We start from the raw sequence: 20,399 nt of genomic DNA, 5'->3' as shown, positions 1-20,399 counted from the left end.
GCAGACGCCATTAATGCTGTGTCCAAAACTAACAATAATTGCATCAATTCAATTGTTCAAAACTTCAAATACAGCAGCCTTGACCGTGACAATCTTGTGCAGTAGTATAGCACAGGCGGCTTAGTCCAACTTACCCAATCCCCTGTCTTCATCTTTCTCTCTTTTTCTTCACAAACCATTTATTTATCTCAACTTTCCCGCGTCCCAAATCAACATCGTCTGCTTATATTTGGATTCTAGATATATATCATAAGCGTATCTCTCTCTCTCTCTCTCACACACACACATGCACACACATTCACACCCAAAGCCTTCTTCATTCTTTCTCTGTGGTTTAGTTTCTGTTGTCCATTTCAAGTTCAATTCTTACAGGATTTCTGGTGAAAACTTGGAGTTTTGAAGCGTTGATGGAGTTAAACTTTCTTGCAATCTCAAGGAGAGCTGTTTATACTCTTCTTCTTTTGTTCATTGTTCTGACTGTCAGTGGAGAATTCAGATCTGATGCTCAAGCAGTTATTCCAACTGATGAATGTAAGTTTTATGTTTATCTTCAGTTTACCTATGTTTTGCCTTTGCTCAAAAGCTTAGAAGTTGCTGTCTCCAAATTCACATTCTTTAATTATAGCTAATTACTAGCTTGCACCACCTAATTTTACTTTACTTGCTAGCTAGCTTCTAAATCCCGTTTACTTGCTCCTTCAAAACTTGCATATGCATTTCCAACAATAAGAACGTGGATCTCCCATGGAGTCATGGTACCCAGACGCAACATTCAATTATCTGTCGGACGATTTTATTAGTTTATTTTATCAAGTTTTTGTTTGTTATTATGAAACTTACGCCGGTTTGTACGAAATTTTAAACGATTGTTTGTCAATTATGTGGGGTCATGTTGCCATGCAACTTTGAGTCTTTGACCTTAATTGGTTGGCGCAACTAATAGGACAATAAAGGCTTTATAACGAGATTGGGTCCACCTTGGAGGCGTGGACCACTTCCACGGTAAACTTTTTTTTGGAGCAGCCTGTTGAGCTTGTCTCCACGTGCTGATTTACCTTCTTTTTTGTCATGAAATGGATTTTATAAATTGATTTTTGTGTTTTTGTGTTTTATAAATTGTTTTTGTTATGGGGTTTGCAGAAGAATTGTATTGGGGTAATGACAAACGATACTCATAAATTCAAAATCGTTAGGGCATTTATAAATTTTAGATTAAGTTAATTTTTTTTGTAGATATAATATTTTAATTGTTCTAAATATTATCACAAATAATCAAAATAATTAAAAAAATTCTAAACCTATCAAATATAATATAAAAAATAAAGAACATGAACGGTCCACAATTAACCAAATTTCTTAAATTTTGGATTTGAATAATTTTTAGTGATAATGTTTAAAACTTAGAAATGTCATAACAATCATGAATTTGTTTACGTATTTTTTTAATATATATATTATTTTATTATACTATTTTATTTTTATTTTTATTTTTGGTGGATATTATACTATTTACTTTACTATTCTTACTGTCCAGGCTAGTTCTTTAATTAAGAATTTAAGATGATACATTCATACATGTGTCAAGTGTCAACCACTAACTAAATCACTGCCATTATTTCTTATTCTTATTATAAATATAATTTTTTTTTCATAATTAGTAATTTCAGTGTCAACTTATTTTTGTGATAACAGTAGAAACACTTCAACGAATATTCACAAAATTGGGAATCAGACAGTGGAATGTGAACCAGAATTCTTGCCGAACAGGCCAAGGTTTTAATATAGCCACACCAGGGTCGTCGTCGGATGCCTCGAGCAATGTCACTTGTGATTGTACTTTCAACACCTCCACCATTTGCCACGTCACAAACATGTATGCAATTTTCTTAATTTACACAAAAATCAATTGATTCTACAGCGTTTTCAATTGCTACATAATATGTTCTACATTTTTAGTAGTCGTGTTTTTGTTTCAATTTCAGTCGGCTCAAGAGTTTGAGCTTAGAGGGAGAATTACCAGTTGACTTGGCCAACCTCACTTATTTGCGCGAAATGTAAGCCTGGATCGTTTTTCCCAATTGAGTTTTACCAGGCCAAATATGGGCTATACTATCCGAGGCCCAGCCTCAAGTTTCATGAGTCTTTTTTCGCATTTGACTAAAATACTTAGAAGCGAAGTGGGGTCTTGATTTAATTTTTCTCTCTCTTGCAGAGACCTGACTCGAAACTTTCTGAATGGGTCTATTCCAACACGTTGGGCTTCACTTCCTCTCGTCAATTTGTAACTACTTAATACTTTTCCTTCATAGGCTTAACTTAAGAGTTGCACATTTATTTAACTGTACTATACTAGTCAAGTATAATAAGTATCTACATTACATTATCAGGTCTTTGTTGGGAAACTTAATCAATGGAACCATTCCGAGAGAAATCGGTAGTATCGCTACTCTGGAAGAACTGTAAGATTCCAAAATGAGTAAGAGTAAAATCATATAATGTCAGTTGTACTTAATACTATACTAAAGCAACTTAAATTATTTGCAGGGTCTTGCAAGACAATAATCTTGGAGGACCACTTCCTCCAGAGCTTGGAAATCTGCGTAGACTGAGAAAAGCGTATGCTTCTTTCTTTTGTATTTTAAACTCAGCTTGGTTGGTTAACATTAACATAATTGAAATGAGCTAAAATCGGCAAAGCAAGAAAGTTATGCCACCAATACTAGTACTGCTTCTGTTGTGAGGAAATTCATTGTTGCTATCTTACTTGTACAGCCTTCTTGGTGGTAACAACTTCACAGGAGTATTGCCGAAAACTTTTGGCGGTCTCACAAATTTAACGGACTTGTAAGTTGATAAAGGTTACTAAATTAAGTTGCAGTCCATTTTAAGTGACGAATGTCATGTCTGAAATACGGTTACTAATTGCAGTAGGATAGATGGTTCTGGTATCACTGGTAGAATACCTGATTTCATTGGAAATTGGACAAGACTCGAAAGGCTGTGAGTACTGAACTGACCTTTTTCAATATCTCTTACTTTTGTTTTCAGAAATGTTGACAATTATTTGGACCAATGCAGAGATATGCAAGGAACAAATATGGAGGGTCCTATTCCTTCTAACATTTCTCTCTTGAGAAACCTAACAGAACTGTAAAGCCTTTTGCCACTGTATGATAGTTTTCATTTTCTTTTTAACCATTTTGTTTGATCAAACCATTTTGTTTCCATTTTGTTTCAGGAGGATATCTGACCTGAATGTATCGAGTATGAATTTTCCTGATCTGCGAGAGCTAACAAAACTGAAAGAATTGTAAGTTGAGTTGTGGATATATACTTCTTGTGTAATCTTACTATTAGCCTCGTAAAGGACTAAGCTTTACCTTTCTGCACAGGGTTTTAAGAAGCTGCTCAATTACTGGCCCAATCCCTCCATACATTGGAGAAAGAATGCGAAACATCAAGAAACTGTAAGTTTCTTTGTGTCTCGCTAGTTTAGGTTTCTTTGTGTTTTGCTAGTTTAGGTTTATGCTATTCTTTTTTCCCCACTGTTTCTTTGTTCCTGTGTTTATCCTTTCTATTACCACTAATGGATTTTGACTATATGATTCATGTCATTCGAATGAGTGATCCATAGATGTCAAAAGAAGGGAAAGTGTGGTTTAATAGCTAAACTGTCTTCGGCTCATTTTGTTTTTGGATGATCCAGTCATCCTGAACATAATCGAGGGTAATAAAAGTTAAACTTCTTTTTGCAGGAAGACTCATCGGGTTTTGGGAAAGTAATGCCAGAGTCATAATGTTACTTGTCCGGTTAATTAGTTGAAGGAACTTTCTTTAAAGAGCGTGCTCCCGCTCGAGAACCTGTATCTTGGTGTTCGTGAGCCTATACCAATCCCTTCTCCAAAGATTTGGAGTTCATCTCCCAAGTATAAGTATAGACAGTCTGAACTTTTTTTTAATCTCTCTTTCTTTGCCCGCTGATATCTCTGTCATACTTACTGGTTGACATCTGGATTGATAGACTCCAAGGATTAAAAGAGATGCAAGAGTTTGAAAATGTTGAAAGAGAGACAGTAAAAGTTGAGTCTTAAAGTAAGACCCATCCTCTATTTATAATAACGGAGTTACAATGTACATAGGTTGGGCCAAAGTATAGGCCCAATAGGACTAATATTACAATACTCCCCCTCAAGCTGGTGCGAAGATATCCAATAGACCCAGCTTGCCAATGGAAGAGCGAAGATCAGCAGGTCCCACTGGTTTGGTAAGAGTATCAGCAATCTGTGATTTAGTCCTAACAAAGGACGGGGAGACAATCCCAGAACAAACTATCTCCCGCAGAAAATGCACATCAATCTCTATGTGCTTAGTCCCGCTCATGTAGATGAATCACGAGAAGCTAAATGGATGGCGACTTGATTGTCACGATGAAATGCGGATGATCTAGGCGTGCAAAACCAAGCTCTCCCAAAATAGATCGCAACCACATAATCTCACAAGTGCCCAAAGCTAGCCGCGATACTTTCATTTCGTGAGATGATCCGGAGACACGGGGATCGCTTCCGGCTTTTCCATGAGATAAGGTGATTCCCACAAAAAACACATAAGCCGGTAGTGGAACGACTGTCAATAGAACCTCCATAATCAGAATCAGTGTAGCATTCTAAGAGACCCTTTGAACCGGCTGCATAGAAGAGACCTAAGCCAGGGCAAGACTTTAGGTACTTCAGAATATGCTCCACTGCATTCATATGAGATTGACGTGGAGCATGCATGAACTGACTAACTCTGCTCACATCATAGGCAATGTCTGGTCTAGTATTAACTAGATAAATAAGACACCCAACAAGGTGCTGATAAGCTGATGGATCTGACAATAATGGTCCCTCGTCTGCAACTAACCGGCTGTTAGGCACCATAGGAGTAGAAACTGGTCGACAACCTAGGAGTAGAAACTGGTCGACAACCTAGCATCCCTGTATCAGTCAGAAGATCTAGAACATACTTTCACTGAGATAAGGAGATTCCCTTGGGACTACGTGCAATCTCAATGCCAAGAAAGTAACATAGAGGACCCAAGTTTTTAACCTCAAAAGACTTCCCAAAGAATTCCTTAATTTGTACAATGTCTGATGCATCGTCTCCTGTAATAATAATGTCGTCCACATATACAAGCAGATAAGTGTGGCCCCGAGTTTTAGCCGAACAAACAATGTATGGTGCGAAAGTGGCCCGGTAAATCCATCTTGTAATACAACCTCATTTGAATTCTTGAACCAGGCTTGTGGTGACTGCTTAAGCCCATATAAAGACTTACGGAGTCGACAAAGTTTCCCGGCATACTCCCGCTTCACCCACGAAAGCACGGTGGGGATCCATATAAATCGTCTCGGCGGATCTGCGTGAAGGAAGGCGTTCTTCACATCAACCGATGAAAGAGGCCAATCATAAGAGGCGACCCGGGGAAATAAGAAGTTGAACAGATTTTAACAGCTACCGGAGCAAAGGTCGCACCAAAGTCACGTCAGTGTAATTGTGTAAATCCTTTAGCAACCAAAGCGGGCCTTATATCGTTCAAATTTGTACCATCGCCAATTACTTCTTTTGTAAAACCCATTTGCATCCAAGTATGATAGTCTTGGGAGGTAAAAGCAACCATTTCCCAAGTCCGATTACGCTTTCGAGGGTCGTCATCTCACCGCATAGCGGCTACCCAATGGATGGATCAGAGCCTCGAACCGATCGATGTATCGAATGGAGGAAACGAAGTCGATATGTCCGATAGGAAGCGAATACACCTACGATAAGAGACAAACCTTGCGATAGGATGGTTGGTGGGAAAACCGTATTTATGCAGGGGATGCACGGTTCTAGAAAGAAATCGAGGGGCTCAATGGGGGGAGAATCAGCGGGAGCAATCATAAGGGAGTCAACAGTAGGAGCAATCACAGTAGGTAGATCACTAGAAGGTGAATGAATGGTACCTGAGGCAGTGGGCAGAGCATGAGCACGAGTAGTGCGACGAGTATACACCTGTAATAGTTTAGTAGGAGGGACCATCAGAGGAGTATCAAAGACAGGAACAGGATAAACAGCGGAAGACTCCTCCTCTGGGGAGGACAAAGATTCCTGCACAGATGTATAAGGACCAAAATATGCACTATGCTCAACAAATGTGACATCCAAGGTATGATAGAGGCGACGACTAGGTGGATGATAACAACGATACCCCTTGGACATGGGAAAATACCCTAGAAAGACACACCGAATGGATTTATCATCCAATTTGGTCCGCGTAGGACTCTTATCATGAACATAGCAAACCATGACCAAACACCGAGGAATAATGGGAAGCGAACACGGTGGGGTATACAACTTGAAGAGGGCTTTACCATTAAGAACTCTACTTGGGTGTGCGGTTTGAAAAAGCCGGTAAGAACCGCGATAATGCCGATGGGGTGAGAAACATGCATACCTTGCAACAAACACCGAACTACATCCATAAGACTCCGATTTTTTCGTTCATCAACACCATTTTGCTCAGGTGTATAAGGACAGGTCAGTTGCTGAAGGATACCCTGTTGGTTAAGACGGGCGACAAATTCGTTGAAAACATACTCTTTTGCATTATCAGATCGAAGTCCGCGAACCACAATATTGAACTGAGTTTTAATGAGCTGGAGGAACTGAGTGAAAACAAGGAGAACCTCACATTTCTTGTGAAGTAAATAGATCAAAGTACACCGAGTATGGTCATCTATATAGGTCACATAGTACCTATGGCCAAAGAGGGTAGTCACAGGAGAAGGGCCCCAAACATCCGTATGAATCACATCAAACATACAAGGAGATCTAGAAATGCGAGGAATATAAGAATTTCGCACATGTTTAGATAAAGAACAAGTATCACAATGAAAAAGAGTATTTTTGCATGCTTTTATTAATTCAGAAAATAAAGTACATAGATACTTGAAGTTGACATGGCCCAACCGAGCATGCTAACTTTTCAAAGGCAATGAGAAAACAAATAACGGACGACACGGGGCAACACACTAGCATGCAAACTTCGATCTTGGTGGAGCAGTCTTTGGGACAAGGGGGATCTCCAAAGTAGTATAGTCCCGCATGCTCATTGCCCCTGCCAAAAATCTGCCCGTGCTCGGGTTAGAAGATAACAAGAATGGGGTAAGAAAACAACGAAGCGTTGATAATCTTTAGCAAGGCGACTAACGGATAAGGGCTAAGTGTTAAGTAAGGAACATGTAAGACTGACTCTAAAGAGATAGCAGAAGATAACTGAACAGTACCCTTACGAGTAATAGTGGTGTATGAACCATCCGCAAGGCGGATGTGATGTGAAAAGGGTGTGCTATCAGACAATAATCTAGACTCACCAGTCATATGATCATTTGCCCCGGAATCAAGGACCCAACCAGATGGAGGCGGAGAACGAACATGGAACGCAGTAGGTGTACATGTGGCAGTAGTCATGGCAGAAGTACTAGATGTCCCCTCACGTAGAGACATAGCATGCATAAGCTGATCAATTTGTTTTTGGGTAAAAGTCCCAGAATCCTCAGAAACTCCCCCTGAATGATGACTACCAAAAATATCAACAATAGCTGCAATATGAGGCTTGCTACCTCCTAACCCCCTCGACCCCCTCTTGGGACGAAGCTCTGGATGCAACTGATAGCAACTATCAATAAGGTGGCCACTGCCCTTGCAATGATCACAAAAGCGTCCACGAGTGTTCGGATGGAACGATAGAACGAAAAGCCAATGAGAACCACGGGGTCGAAAGTAGTAGCAACAAACTCCATCCCGACGAGGAAGGCGGTGCATCAGAAACCATTGGAGAAGAAGTAATCCGAACACGACGCTCATGTTTCTCAATAGCGCATCACGCCTCACCAAGGGATAGAAGAGGTGCGATTGAGAACTTGAATGCCGAATGGCTTCAAAATCGAGTGAAGACCAATAAAGGAACCGATGAACTCTCTGCTTCTCCCGCGCTCCAAGAGCGGCCATAATAGTCGGTGTCATACCGGTATCTTTGGATAAGGAAGTGTAAAGTAAAGCTCCTCAGCGTTTCTTCAAGTACCCAAAGTAAGCTAAGGCGAGAAAGCCCCCCCCGTAGCGACCCAACTCGCGGTAGAGCTCATAAATTCGAATCTCATTGTTCGTAGTAGCATACATTTCGGAGAGAGCAGCCCACAAACCATCAACGGTCTCATAAAAAGTAAACATCTCATAGACATCAGGCTCCATAGAGTTGAACAACCAACTTAGAATCATACAATTGGTCATGGACCAACTATTGTAGGTAGGGTCTGTATTAATTGGACAAATCATCTTGTTGGGAACATGCTAATCCATCTTTCCTTTGGCCCCCAAAAATAAAAACGAAAGCGAGCCCAAGAGTGGAAATTCCGCCCATTAAGAAGAGCGGTAGTAATTTTCTTCGAAGAAGAGAAATTATTCAACAAGGAGACATCATCCGTCATGATAAGGGATATAGTGCAAAGAATAGTACCTTGATGTGAGAAAAAAGTTATAATCGCCGGAAACCTGCCGGAAAAATGTGATAAACGCCGGAAACATATCGGAAAACTGTGATAAACGCCGGAAACCTACCGGAAAACAGTAGGAGGCAGCACAAGTCGATTTCGGATGAGCGACTCAATGGCACAAGTCAAAGTGCGACATCGTCATTGCGGGTCATGAAGAAGGAAGGGGGTGGCTAAGGATGGTGGCTAGAGTTTGATCTCCTTACTTCTCTCTTCCTGTTTTTTCTGATACCATGTAGAGACCTATCCTCTATTTATAATAACGGAGTTACAATATACATAGGTTGGGCCCAAGTATAGGCCCAATAGGACTAATATTACAATAGAAAACAAGAAAATACTTAATAATCAAGAAAAGGCAGACGACTGTCATAAGAAAAATAAACAATTAATTCATGTTATATCAGTTGAATGAAGTGATCAAAGTTTGCATAGAGGTGACTTTACTGACCAACAAATTCTGCCTAATAGCTAAAAAATGACCACTGAACTCGTCCCGTTTTCCACTTTGACCCTTAAACTTTTTTTCGTGCCAAGTAAACCTTGAGCATGTAAAACAATTCCACTTAGGTCTTTCGATTGGTTTCAGGCATTGGAATGTTGATTTAGTTCAATGAAAATCCTTGCAGTGTATCCTCAACCAAACACGAGATCTGAATTATTTTGATTAAATCTTCCCCAAAACTTACATAATAAGTTCACCAATTCAACATGTATCAAGCACAAGCATTATAAAAACAATGTCGAATCCAGATGTAGTACACAAACAACCTTTTCTAATGCATTTTGATTTTTCATGTATGTTATTTGGTTAGATAACTCAGTATCTCTATGACAAAAGCAAATCAACGGACCAAAGTGGATTTTTTTTTATAAGTTCAAGGTTTATTTAGCGCAAAAAAAAGTTTAAGGGTCAAAATGGAAAAACGAGTCAAGTTCAGTGGTCGCTTTTGCAATTAGACCATTATCTTAAAAGTTGGAACTAAAGTTCAATATATGTGAACAATGATCTTTAATGATAAGATAAGATGGATATCTTGAAGTAAATGTCAGTCCAAATTCAGAAAGAGGAGATAACTGAACCATCAAAATGATACCAGAATTGGACAATAAACTGATGGAAATCGAGGGTACTTAACATTTTTAGCTTGCCCCCCCCCATTCTTTAAAGTTCAATATATGTGAGCAATGATCTTTAATGATAAGATAAGATGGATATCTTGAAGTAAATGTTAGTCCAAAGTCAGAAAGAGGAGATAACTGACAACCATCATAATGATACCATAATTGGAACCCCCCCCCTAGGATTCTAGCCGCTGATTCCATTCTGCTCCAAGCCATGGGATATAAGGCTCATTCGAGCAGCTTTTCCTATCTCTCCCTTGTCACAATTGTCTCATACGTAATAAGTTGGGACTAGTAGCAAGATCTTATTCAGCTTTTTGCAGCTAAGCTGAGACTGATGTAGGATGAGAAGGTTCTCTTCTAGGAGATTTGCATTAGTAGAATTTGTAAGTTGATTTAGTAGTTTCTTAGACTGAGTTTAATTAGATTTAGAAGTCTAAGTTTTTTGGTTACCAAGCACAGCTTATCTATATAAGGAGGCCACTGTAGTTTGATTGATTGATTCAATTATTCATTCAAACAAATTATCAATTATCTCAAACCTAAGATTTTCCTTCTCCAATTATTCTTCATCTTCTTCAATCTCAAATTCTTTATTCGGCTAATTCTTGAATCTCTTTTGTTCTATTCTTCTATTAAGGATTTCCATATCCTTTTCTTCTCTTTCTACACCCTTGTTCCCCATCAAAAACAGTAGCGTCTCATGGAGAAGATGGATTAGAAAGCAACTTTATGTGGATGACCCCATTATCTAGTCAAAAGGTTGCATATCAACTTGCCAAATATTGTTGTTCTAGTAATGCGATTTTAGTTTTTTTAGCACTCAATTGAAATTCTGTAGTTTTTGCAAAACTTGAGTAACTTGAGTTCCACATGATCGAGGCCATTTCCCATATTCACAATAACCATGCAGTTCCATACTTCTGAAAATGCTTAATATCTTCTTTAGAACTTAATCAACTTTCTAAATAATTTCCTGTGCAAGTCCTTCTGTAATGATCTTTTGAAAGCCTAAGTCTGCAGGTAAGTAGTATTATATTTACTTAGAGTCTTCTGAATTTTCATGCTTTGTTGGATTCTCATTTGTCATTACAGTTTATCTTTGATAATCATTTGTCAAGCCATTAGATATACATTTTATTATAGTCACTTAAGGACACTGATGGAGACTTAAATATTAAGCAGGATGCAACTCTGGTTTTATGTTATCCCAACTTTTCTTATAACGTCCTTTTCTTTTGTAGGGACCTGAGTTTCAACAGATTGACTGGTGTTATTCCAGAATCCCTTGATTCATTAACCACGCTGCAATTCATGTAATTAAATAGCATCTATATAGATTATAATTAAGTTTTAAGTTTTTTCGAAATAAAATTCCGTTTATTACAGACTTACAGTAATGGTCTTTGTTTACCCTTCATTTTTTCTTTTCCAATCACTGGCTAGACTGATGAAGTTTATGAATGTAGGTATCTGACAAATAACACTTTAACTGGACAAATATCCCGATGGTTAATGGAAACCAGATACAACTTGTATGTATTTTTCATAAAATGCATGTGGCTTATCCATCTAAAAATTCCTAAATTAATTTGTTGCTAATGTGTCTTGCAGTGACATATCTTATAACAATTTTAATGGGACATCTGAACCAAGCTGTCGGGCATATAAATTGTTAGTTCTTTATATTCAATGTTCCATTCTTTTTAGAATACGTTGGGTTTCTTATGTAAATGACCTTCTTTCTGTGGTATAATAGGAACGCAATTTCTAGTTTTCCTGCCCAGCCAGCCAACTCGTAAGTGTCCCTGATCATCCAGTCATATTTCCTATTCATAAAAGACAGCCAAGAGAAATAAACAAGCAGAATTTTTATTTTGCAGAGTTAATTGGTGCTTGAAGAAGAACCTTCCCTGTCCTGGAAAATCCAAGTGTAAGTTCACGAACTTGGTATTAGTCACACAGATACAACGTTGGCTTATGATCTACCAGGGATCCTGGTAAAAATTTCTTTCTGTGAATAAAATATTGTATCATTGTTGTTGCAGACTATAACTTGTTCGTGGATTGCGGAGGTCCAGGGCTTTCCTTCGAAGGAGAGCGGTATGAGCCGGACTCGGATGGGATGGGTCCATCATCATTCGTCTTTACTGACAAATGGGCTTGTAGTACTACAGGGGATTATTTAGGCAACGAAAAAGCTACCCTCAGAGAACAAACAAGTACAAACAATTCAGCTGAAAACCTGTATTCAACAGCCCGCATTGCTCCATTCTCACTCAAGTACTATGGCCGCTGCTTACGGCAGGGAAGTTATAACGTGAAGCTTCATTTTGCTGAAATAAGGTTCGCACGTGATCAGAGAAATAACACTCTAGGGAGACGAATATTTGACATATATATCCAAGTGAGTGGTCAATTTTATTACTAATTTCAACTTTAATTCAACTTCTACCTACATTCTTATTTTTTATTTCATCATAAGTCATGCAAAACAATAAAACAGCAGATGGTTTTCGCTGTTTTTAATATAATTTCCCAGTTACATATTTTTATCCATTTGCTCTGACTTCCTGCAGGGTGAGAGAATTTGGAAGGATTTTAATATAGCTGAAGAAGCTGGGGGTGTTGGTAAGAGCATTATTAAGGAATACAATGCTAGTGTTACTGGGAGTACTCTGGAAATTCACTTGTACTGGGCAGGAAAAGGGACTATAGCTGTTCCACAGAGAGGTATATATGGACCTCTTATATCGGCTATATCAGTGAAGCCAAGTAAGTTTCTCCTGGTTGCTACAGACACTTGATTCTCTCGTCCTTCTTGATTGATCTCTTTGTGCTTATAATATGATATCCATCTCCCTGTAGACTTTGATACTAGTACCGGGCTATCTGCTGGGTCTATTGCGGGCATTGTAGTCGGGTCATTTGTGGCAGTTTTATTGGTTCTAGTAGTCCTCTGGAAATTGGGTTATCTGGGAGGAAAAGATCTCGAGGACAAAGGTGAGATAAACAAAAATGTAATTTTTGCTTTTATGTGCATGTTTTGTAGTTCTCTTGGTTTTGTTTAGTGGATAAGTTCTTGTATCCGGGACTCCGGGCCTTTATTTATTATTTATTTATTATTTTTTTGAAAGAAGAGATAGTAGGAGTATCTTGATCTTCTTTCAGTATTACGTGACATATAAAATGGCTGCAGGTTTAGGTTTCCCCATATTTTTTTAATTTTTTTTTTATTTCGATAAAAAGTTTTCAATGTGTGTGAAATCCTTGTGCTGATATATGTGTAAGGAAAGTAATGTACTTCCCCTCTCTCCCCAACGCAATTGATTTGTAGATTATTAGACGTTTTTGTTCTCCATCAATGTCTTAATCTCTGCTACACCCATAATGTTGGAGTTTTACTATTGTAGTGATAGTGTGCTTACTGTTATGATTGGTGGAAACTCTTCAGAGCACCCTTCCACTTTTACCATCCAGATTGAAATCTGTTGGAAATATTTGATCTGTCTCATTATAGGTGAGTTGAACAAAGAGAACACAGATGATTTGTTTGGCAGTCACATGGAAGGCTACTCAATTGATTCTACCTCAAGATGACACTGCTCTTTTTTTGTCTCTTAGACTGCAAGGCAATAATTCGTGGTTTTGTATGAGAGCTGAAATGTTTCCGACCAGAGCAAATAATTGTTTTCAAATGATAATAACTCAAGATGTTATTAAAGTCCCATTCAGTGGGTACACTTACTGACTTACATGGGATATATGGATCATTAACTGATTCCAGCACGAAGAATAGTTTGATTACATGCATGGAAACATTCATAGCATCATGTATATTGCCTGTTCATTTACATGTGTATACGTAAAATTGTGTAGCTTATTATATGGAAGGTAGCAAGCAAGTGTATTTTGTTGTAACAATGGTTTTGTTTTACTACAGAACTCAGAGGCCTTGAACTACAAACAGGTTACTTTACTTTAAGGCAGATCAAAGCTGCAACTGGTAACTTTGATCCTGCAAATAAAATAGGTGAAGGAGGATTTGGCCCAGTTTATAAGGTAAATATGGATTGGGATTCTTTAATGTTATTTCCCAATTGTCACAGGGAAGGTGTATGTAATTTGGTGCCTAGCTTAATCTAGAAGTGAAATGCATTTGAATCTTGGTCTTGGGTTTAACTCAAAGCTTATATAGAACAAGAAGAGAAAATAGTAAAATTGTATTGTTGTTAATGGAGAGGAAGTTGGAGAAAAAGAGGATACGGCCCTTATTAGTTTTGGCCTTGTATCACTTCAATATATATAGGAAAAAATAAGGGTTTACATTAAAATATTCGGCCCAATCCGCCCCTCGGGGGATGTCCTCCTAGAACTCTAACAGGAATAAATAGGAAGATACTCTTTCCCATAGAATTATGTGAAATCATTCTATATAAGTGTTTAAGATGAAACTAGAAAAATGGCTTCATCAGAGTTTATTACAAATAAAATATTCTGAAGTTTCAGTTAACCGTGCAATATATCGTCTTTTATACACTCGTATAATCTTTGACTTAGCTGATCTTTCATGAGGTATTCTCATGGAGAAGAGTTCATCTCAGTGTAACTGAACTCAGACTTTCACTGGCTAAAAACAAACTCAAACTAAAAGAACCATGCAAATAATATTAGTATTCTTCTACATAAGAGACATAATAGACGAATGGAGATTTGATTCCATATCAATTGTTTGTGATCTTAGGGTGTCCTCTCAGATGGTTCAGTAATTGCTGTGAAGCAGCTATCTTCAAAGTCAAAGCAAGGCAACCCTTGAATTTGTGAATGAGATAGGCATGCTTTCTGCTTTACAACATCCACATCTCGTGAGGCTTTTTGGATGTTGTATTGAAGGAAACCAGCTATTACTAATTTATGAGTACATGGAGAATAATAGCCTTGCTCGTGCACTTTTTGGTAAGACTCTTATTATATATTTTATATCATACATATCTAGATTTTGAAAACATCTTTAGATATTTGTATGTTCAAGAACAATGTTTTTGCCCTAAACACAAAATATATATGGCTTGATTTCAGGGCCTGAGGATGGCTGACTTAAACTAGATTGGCCCACAAGACTTAAGGTTTGCCTTGGGATAGCAAGGGGTTTAGCTTATCTTCATGAAGAATCGAGGCTAAAAATTGTTCACAGAGACATGAAGGCGACAAACGTGCTACTTGATAAAGATCTTACTGCTAAGATTTCCGACTTTGGTCTGGCTAAACTTGATGATGAGGAGAAGACTCATATCAGTACCCGTATAGCTGGAACAATGTGAGTCCAATTTCCTTTTATTAGTTCTTTTGTTCCATTAAGAGGTGATCTGTTCTTAGTCTTGTCTCTATATTTCTACTAGATGGTTATGAATGAATGCTGGAAGTGTTTTCTATTCTGTAAAAAGTTGTGTTGGATAGAAGACATTGTTCTGTAATACCATGTGTGAACCCTTAGTTATGTATCAAGCCCAGGTATTAGACGTCAGATAATAATTTTTGTTGACCTTCATTTCGATGTACCGTGAATCATCTGGTACACAGAGCTCACATATGTTGCTCCTTTTAATTAGCTAGATGTGGACGAAGCTATATCTAGCTTCAACAAACAAGCAAGCGAAAAAAGTAATAAGAAAAACAGGAATCAAGCTCTAGAAGTTTTCATTACTCGGAGTATCCTAGAAGAATGAAAGTAACGGTTAGGATGGTGGAGTTCTATTCATCATATTAGAAGTGCTTCTGTTTTGCTAGATTCTATTTTTTTACTGAAAGAATAAAACATGTAACTATATATGTGCATTATAAGAGTTCAAATTTGTGAAAAGAGGCTAGCATTTTATTCCCTTTTCTTTTGTTTTGACTTCAATATAACTAATGCAATCAGAGTAAGAAGTGCTTAGGAGTTTCTTGAAAACGGCAATGCCACAAGGACTTCAATTCGTACAAAAAGATAAAATTTCCTCATAAAGTGTTCACGCAATGAATACAACTATATGTACAGACATATTAGGTTGAAAGATATAATATAACGACCTTAATTAAACATTCTCATTAACCAGTAGAAATGTAGAAAAGATGCGTATGTGTGTTTCCATTTACATTTAGTTAAATATTTGAACTTGCAACTTGAACATGCAAAGCTTTTAGGTTTGTGCATCCTAGGAATTAATAGAATTTCACATGTAAACTATGGTTATTGAATTCGTTACTATGATAAAAGTCGATGGAATTGTACTATTTAAGTGTTGAAAAAGGGTCCCATGTCCTAATTCCAGACGTTTGCTATGTTTGTAGAGGATATATGGCTCCAGAATATGCAATGCGGGGTTACTTGACTGAAAAGGCAGATGTTTACAGTTTCGGTATTGTTGCATTGGAGATCGTCAGCGGCAAAAGCAATACAAATTACAGACCGAAGGAGGAGTTTGTTTATCTTCTTGATTGGGTAATGAGCTTTCTGTTTGGATTTCCTTTTCTTTTGCATAGGTCACGTTTCTTTATAACTTAGAAACTGCGCCCCGAGATGATGACAAATCTTTCTTATTGTGGTAAATTCCAGGCATATGTCTTGCAAGAACAAGGAAATCTCCTCGAGCTGGTTGACCCAAGTCTTGGAGCAAATTTCTCTAAGAAAGAAGCAATGAAGATGCTCAACATAGGTCTCTTATGCAGCAATCCCTCTCCTACTCTTAGACCCGCGATGTCTGCAGTTGTCAGCATGCTAGAAGGTCATAGTCCGGTTCAAGCACCACTTGTCGTACGTGGTTCAATGACTGACCATTTGAGACTCAAGGCCTTTGAGAAACTGTCACAGGATAGCCAGACGCAGAGCTCATTATACTCTCATGACAGTCAAACACAAGAAATATCAATGGATGGTCCTTGGGTTGATTCTTCAATCTCCCTTCCAGCCAAAGAAGAGAGTAAAATAAATTCCTCCACAAGCAAGCTTCTGCCCGATCTCTATGATGTTAATATGGATTGATAAATGAAAATAGAAAATAGAATTATTTTATTTAATTCATATTTAAAATTTTCATGTAAAGTGAACGAAATTTGCACGGGTTTTGGCTTTTATTTGAGCGCACTTAGTAAGGAATTAAGGATACAATTACATCCCTGAAAATAAAATTCACTTAATTGTCCTAGCCACTTTTTTTTTTTATTATTATTATTTTTTTTTTAAACCGAGGACTCGAGGAGGTATGTGTGTTCATGAGTGGTTGGAACCAATCCAAGACTGGAGGCCACCACCCAGGCCTGTCGAGGACAAACCCCGCATTATCCCAAACTTCATGAGACGAGCTATTTTGTTGAGCTATTTTGTTGGGTGTATTTGTCCTACTGAACGAAAAGAAAAATGTCACAACTCTAACCCCGAAAATCTTGTGGACGGGGCATATTATCCTAGTTGTTAAAATTGTTTTAGGATTTAAGCAAAATTTATGAAATACAAGTATACAACACCGCCTGAAAACCATTTTTGTTAACAACAGGGAAATTGCTTGCTAAACAGACAGAAACAATGTTATGAGAATAGAACATATCTATCGATTCAGTGGTTCATTTGTGCCCTTATTTTCCAAAGTGAAATTGCTTGCTAAACAAGATAAGAAAAGCTAAATCACTTAATGTACAAGTGCACAATTGGACAAGAAAAACCAGCTTTCCTCAATTTGTGATCTTGTTTAGTGTACTTTTCATGTGTCAGATTATTAGCTAATTATTCTCAACAGGTATCCTCTCATTTTCACTGGTTCAATCATGAGCAAATATTCTCATTTTCACAATAATGCAGTTCGTTATCTATACCACAGGTCGGGGCTTGACCGGCTTGTCCATACATTTAAGCAAATGTGTATGGGAACTTAGCTTGACTGCCTACCTGTTAATCTGTTCTCACTGTGATCGCCCAACCAAAGCTATTTAGTGTTTGCTTAACCCTTTGCACTTGACCTTTGTGACCCCAAGAAATTGGTCCCTGGGCACATTTTTGGGTGAAAATCACTGTCAGAAAACGCTTTTTTTTTTTTTTTTTTTTTTTTTTTTTTTTTTTTCACTATCAAACACAATTTTTGAGTGAAAATAACCCATAAAGACAAATAGCCCGGATTTGAAATAAATATTTTCTGATTTTACCCTTTCTGTCGTTTTGGTAATTGTTCATATCCAAATAGGTAAACATACTCCATACACTGTGTTGAGATATAAACAGTGATTGTTCATAACTTATGTTAAGGTATAAACAATGATTGTTCATACTCCAATATGTGTTTTTACTGATCATACATTATGTTGAGGTATAAACAATGATTGTTCATATTCCAATATGTGTTTTTACTGATCATACATTATGTTGAGGTATGAACTTATGAACAATCATTGCTAATACCCCCCAAATAGGTATGAACAATGATTATTTAAAATTCATGTTAAGTAATTGTTCATACCCCAATAGGTGTTCCTACTGACCATACATTATGTTGGTGTATGAACAATGATTATTCATATCCGAAATAGATATGAACAATGAGTGTTCATATGAACAGTGATTGTTCATACTCATGTTGAGGTATAGTATGAACTCAAATATGTATGAACAATGATTGTGTATAGCTCAGGTTGAGGTATGAACAATGATTATTCATAAAACAATGATTGTTCATACTACCCCCCAAATAGGGAGTGCGAATTTGTTGCACACGGATTTATCAGGATGTTTGTTAACACTGGAGCTCATTGGGCCACGTATCACTCCTTTTCTTTTTAGCATTTAGACTTTAGTAATAAAAATAAAACTACTAAAGTATAACCCATTATGACCAAACCAAGGCCCAAAATATCGCCGATATATATGATATATCGCCGATATATATTATTTTTTTGGTACACCGACATCGATATATCCGATATATATCCACTGAATATTGAATTTTTTTCCCCGATATATATCGGAATTTTCGATATAAAACTTTATATCGCCGATATAACCGATATATGCGATATTTACAATATATATTGTTTGAATTTTTTACCATTTTTTAATATAAATATTTATGATATATCCGATATATATCGGCGAGATATCCGATACACTGCCAAAAATATGAGTGGCATGTTTGACAATTTCTCAGCGGTGGGTATAACTCTGTATACACTTGGGTAGGGTATTGTGAAGCAGTTAGGATTCAAGAATCGGGTATGGAAGTTGACCAGCCATGTCACTCGTTTATGTATTGATGTAACTTATTTATCTTATTTTGTAATTTGAGACCTTGAGTATATTAGATTATGACATTGTGGTTAATTATTTGTTAATATTTTTTTATGGTGTCTTTGATAAATAAATGTTGCTATTATGTCCTCCGATATATTTGATATTTATGATATTTTAGATAGTTTGGACTAGTCACAAAAAATGGATATATCTGATATTTTTGATATATATCGGTTTTTAGGTACACCGAAATATTCACCAAATTTGATATTTTGGGCCTTGGACCAAACTACCCTCATCTTCCACTTCGTAAATTCCAGATCCAACTCTTCTCTCCCGCGTCAATGAATGCAGTACACGTTTGTAAGGAGAAAAATAATATTTGGGTAGTGCCCCAAGGCAGTAAATCCCTATTATGTTCTTAACCCAACTAGAAACTTTAATAAAATCAAAGGCGTTTGGAAATGTCTTTAAAATCTCAAGCAGATTTTGGTAGTGTGTTTAAATTACCATGGTTTCAGAGTTCAAAATTGGTCTTCCATTCTTCACAATGTAGAGAACCCAGCTCTTATTTTCATCTTCAAGTACTTTGCAACAAACTAGAATTTGCATTGTGGAAGATGAGGGCAGTTTGGTCTGAACGGATTAATTTTTTTCATTTTAGACCTTTTAACGTTTCCAACTTACCTTTCCACGTGTACCAATCAGCAAGAGTGTGCAACAAGCACCCGTATGCAACAAATTCGGACTTCCAAATAGGTGTGAACAATCATTGTTTGTTTCATACGAACAATGATTGTTTATAACTAATGTTGATGTATGGATAATGATTGTTCATACAAATAGTGATTGTTTATACTCTAATAAGTGTGCTCAATGATTGTTCATACTATATACACCGGATGGTTTCGGTTGGGCCAAACAATTTATTATTTTGCGTCGGGATATATTTGACGTACATTTCATCTATCCGAACCATTTTTTAATTTCGTATTAAAGGTATATTTGATTTTTCATCTACGGATCTACCCGGTCGTGGTGAGTGATTAAAAAAAAATTTGTTACGAGAATTATTTTTTCCCCTATCTATTCTGGAGAGCCATTCCCTGCTGTGACCCACTTAACTTAATTGAGCTTAATTAAATTTGTGTTGGGCCATGTGGAGTAGCCGCGCCTTGTTCCCGTCCTTTTCAAACCGCAGTCACAATAATATGCTGCCCAAAACTGGCAATAATTACGACATATATCTACTATCTATATACTAAAGCAGAGACCTCTAATAGAGGATTTTCTCTCTCCTATGTGGCACTCTAATATGAGAGTTAGTTTTTTTTTTCTCTTATGTGAAACTCTAATATGAAAGATAATCTTTTCTAATAGCCTACAATCCCACGTACATAGAATCTCTTTGAAGAGTTTGAGTGTATTTCTAATTCTTATATTTGGAGAGT

The 20,399-nt window shown here is 37.2% G+C and overlaps 1 protein-coding gene across 1 annotated transcript; it reads left to right on the top strand.

The window, feature by feature from the left end:
- Positions 1-261: 261 nt before the first annotated feature.
- LOC147518841 (putative LRR receptor-like serine/threonine-protein kinase At1g53440) lies at positions 262-16,879 on the top strand. The gene is given in 25 exon segments (XM_086590557.1): positions 262-531; positions 1,693-1,873; positions 1,983-2,054; positions 2,213-2,281; positions 2,388-2,459; positions 2,545-2,616; positions 2,773-2,844; positions 2,929-3,000; positions 3,079-3,150; positions 3,239-3,310; positions 3,393-3,467; positions 10,940-11,011; positions 11,165-11,230; positions 11,310-11,369; positions 11,455-11,493; positions 11,579-11,628; positions 11,744-12,102; positions 12,275-12,470; positions 12,564-12,698; positions 13,639-13,757; positions 14,440-14,505; positions 14,507-14,651; positions 14,775-15,012; positions 16,026-16,176; positions 16,291-16,879. Coding segments are annotated over 25 exon segments (3,075 nt in total). The 5' UTR covers positions 262-407; the 3' UTR covers positions 16,717-16,879.
- Positions 16,880-20,399: the final 3,520 nt, after the last annotated feature.

Source organism: Coptis chinensis, chromosome 2, assembly GCF_015680905.1.
Source record: "Coptis chinensis isolate HL-2020 chromosome 2, ASM1568090v1, whole genome shotgun sequence".
Classification (NCBI taxonomy): Eukaryota; Viridiplantae; Streptophyta; class Magnoliopsida; order Ranunculales; family Ranunculaceae; genus Coptis; species Coptis chinensis.
This window is presented reverse-complemented; position numbering and strand designations above follow the sequence as displayed.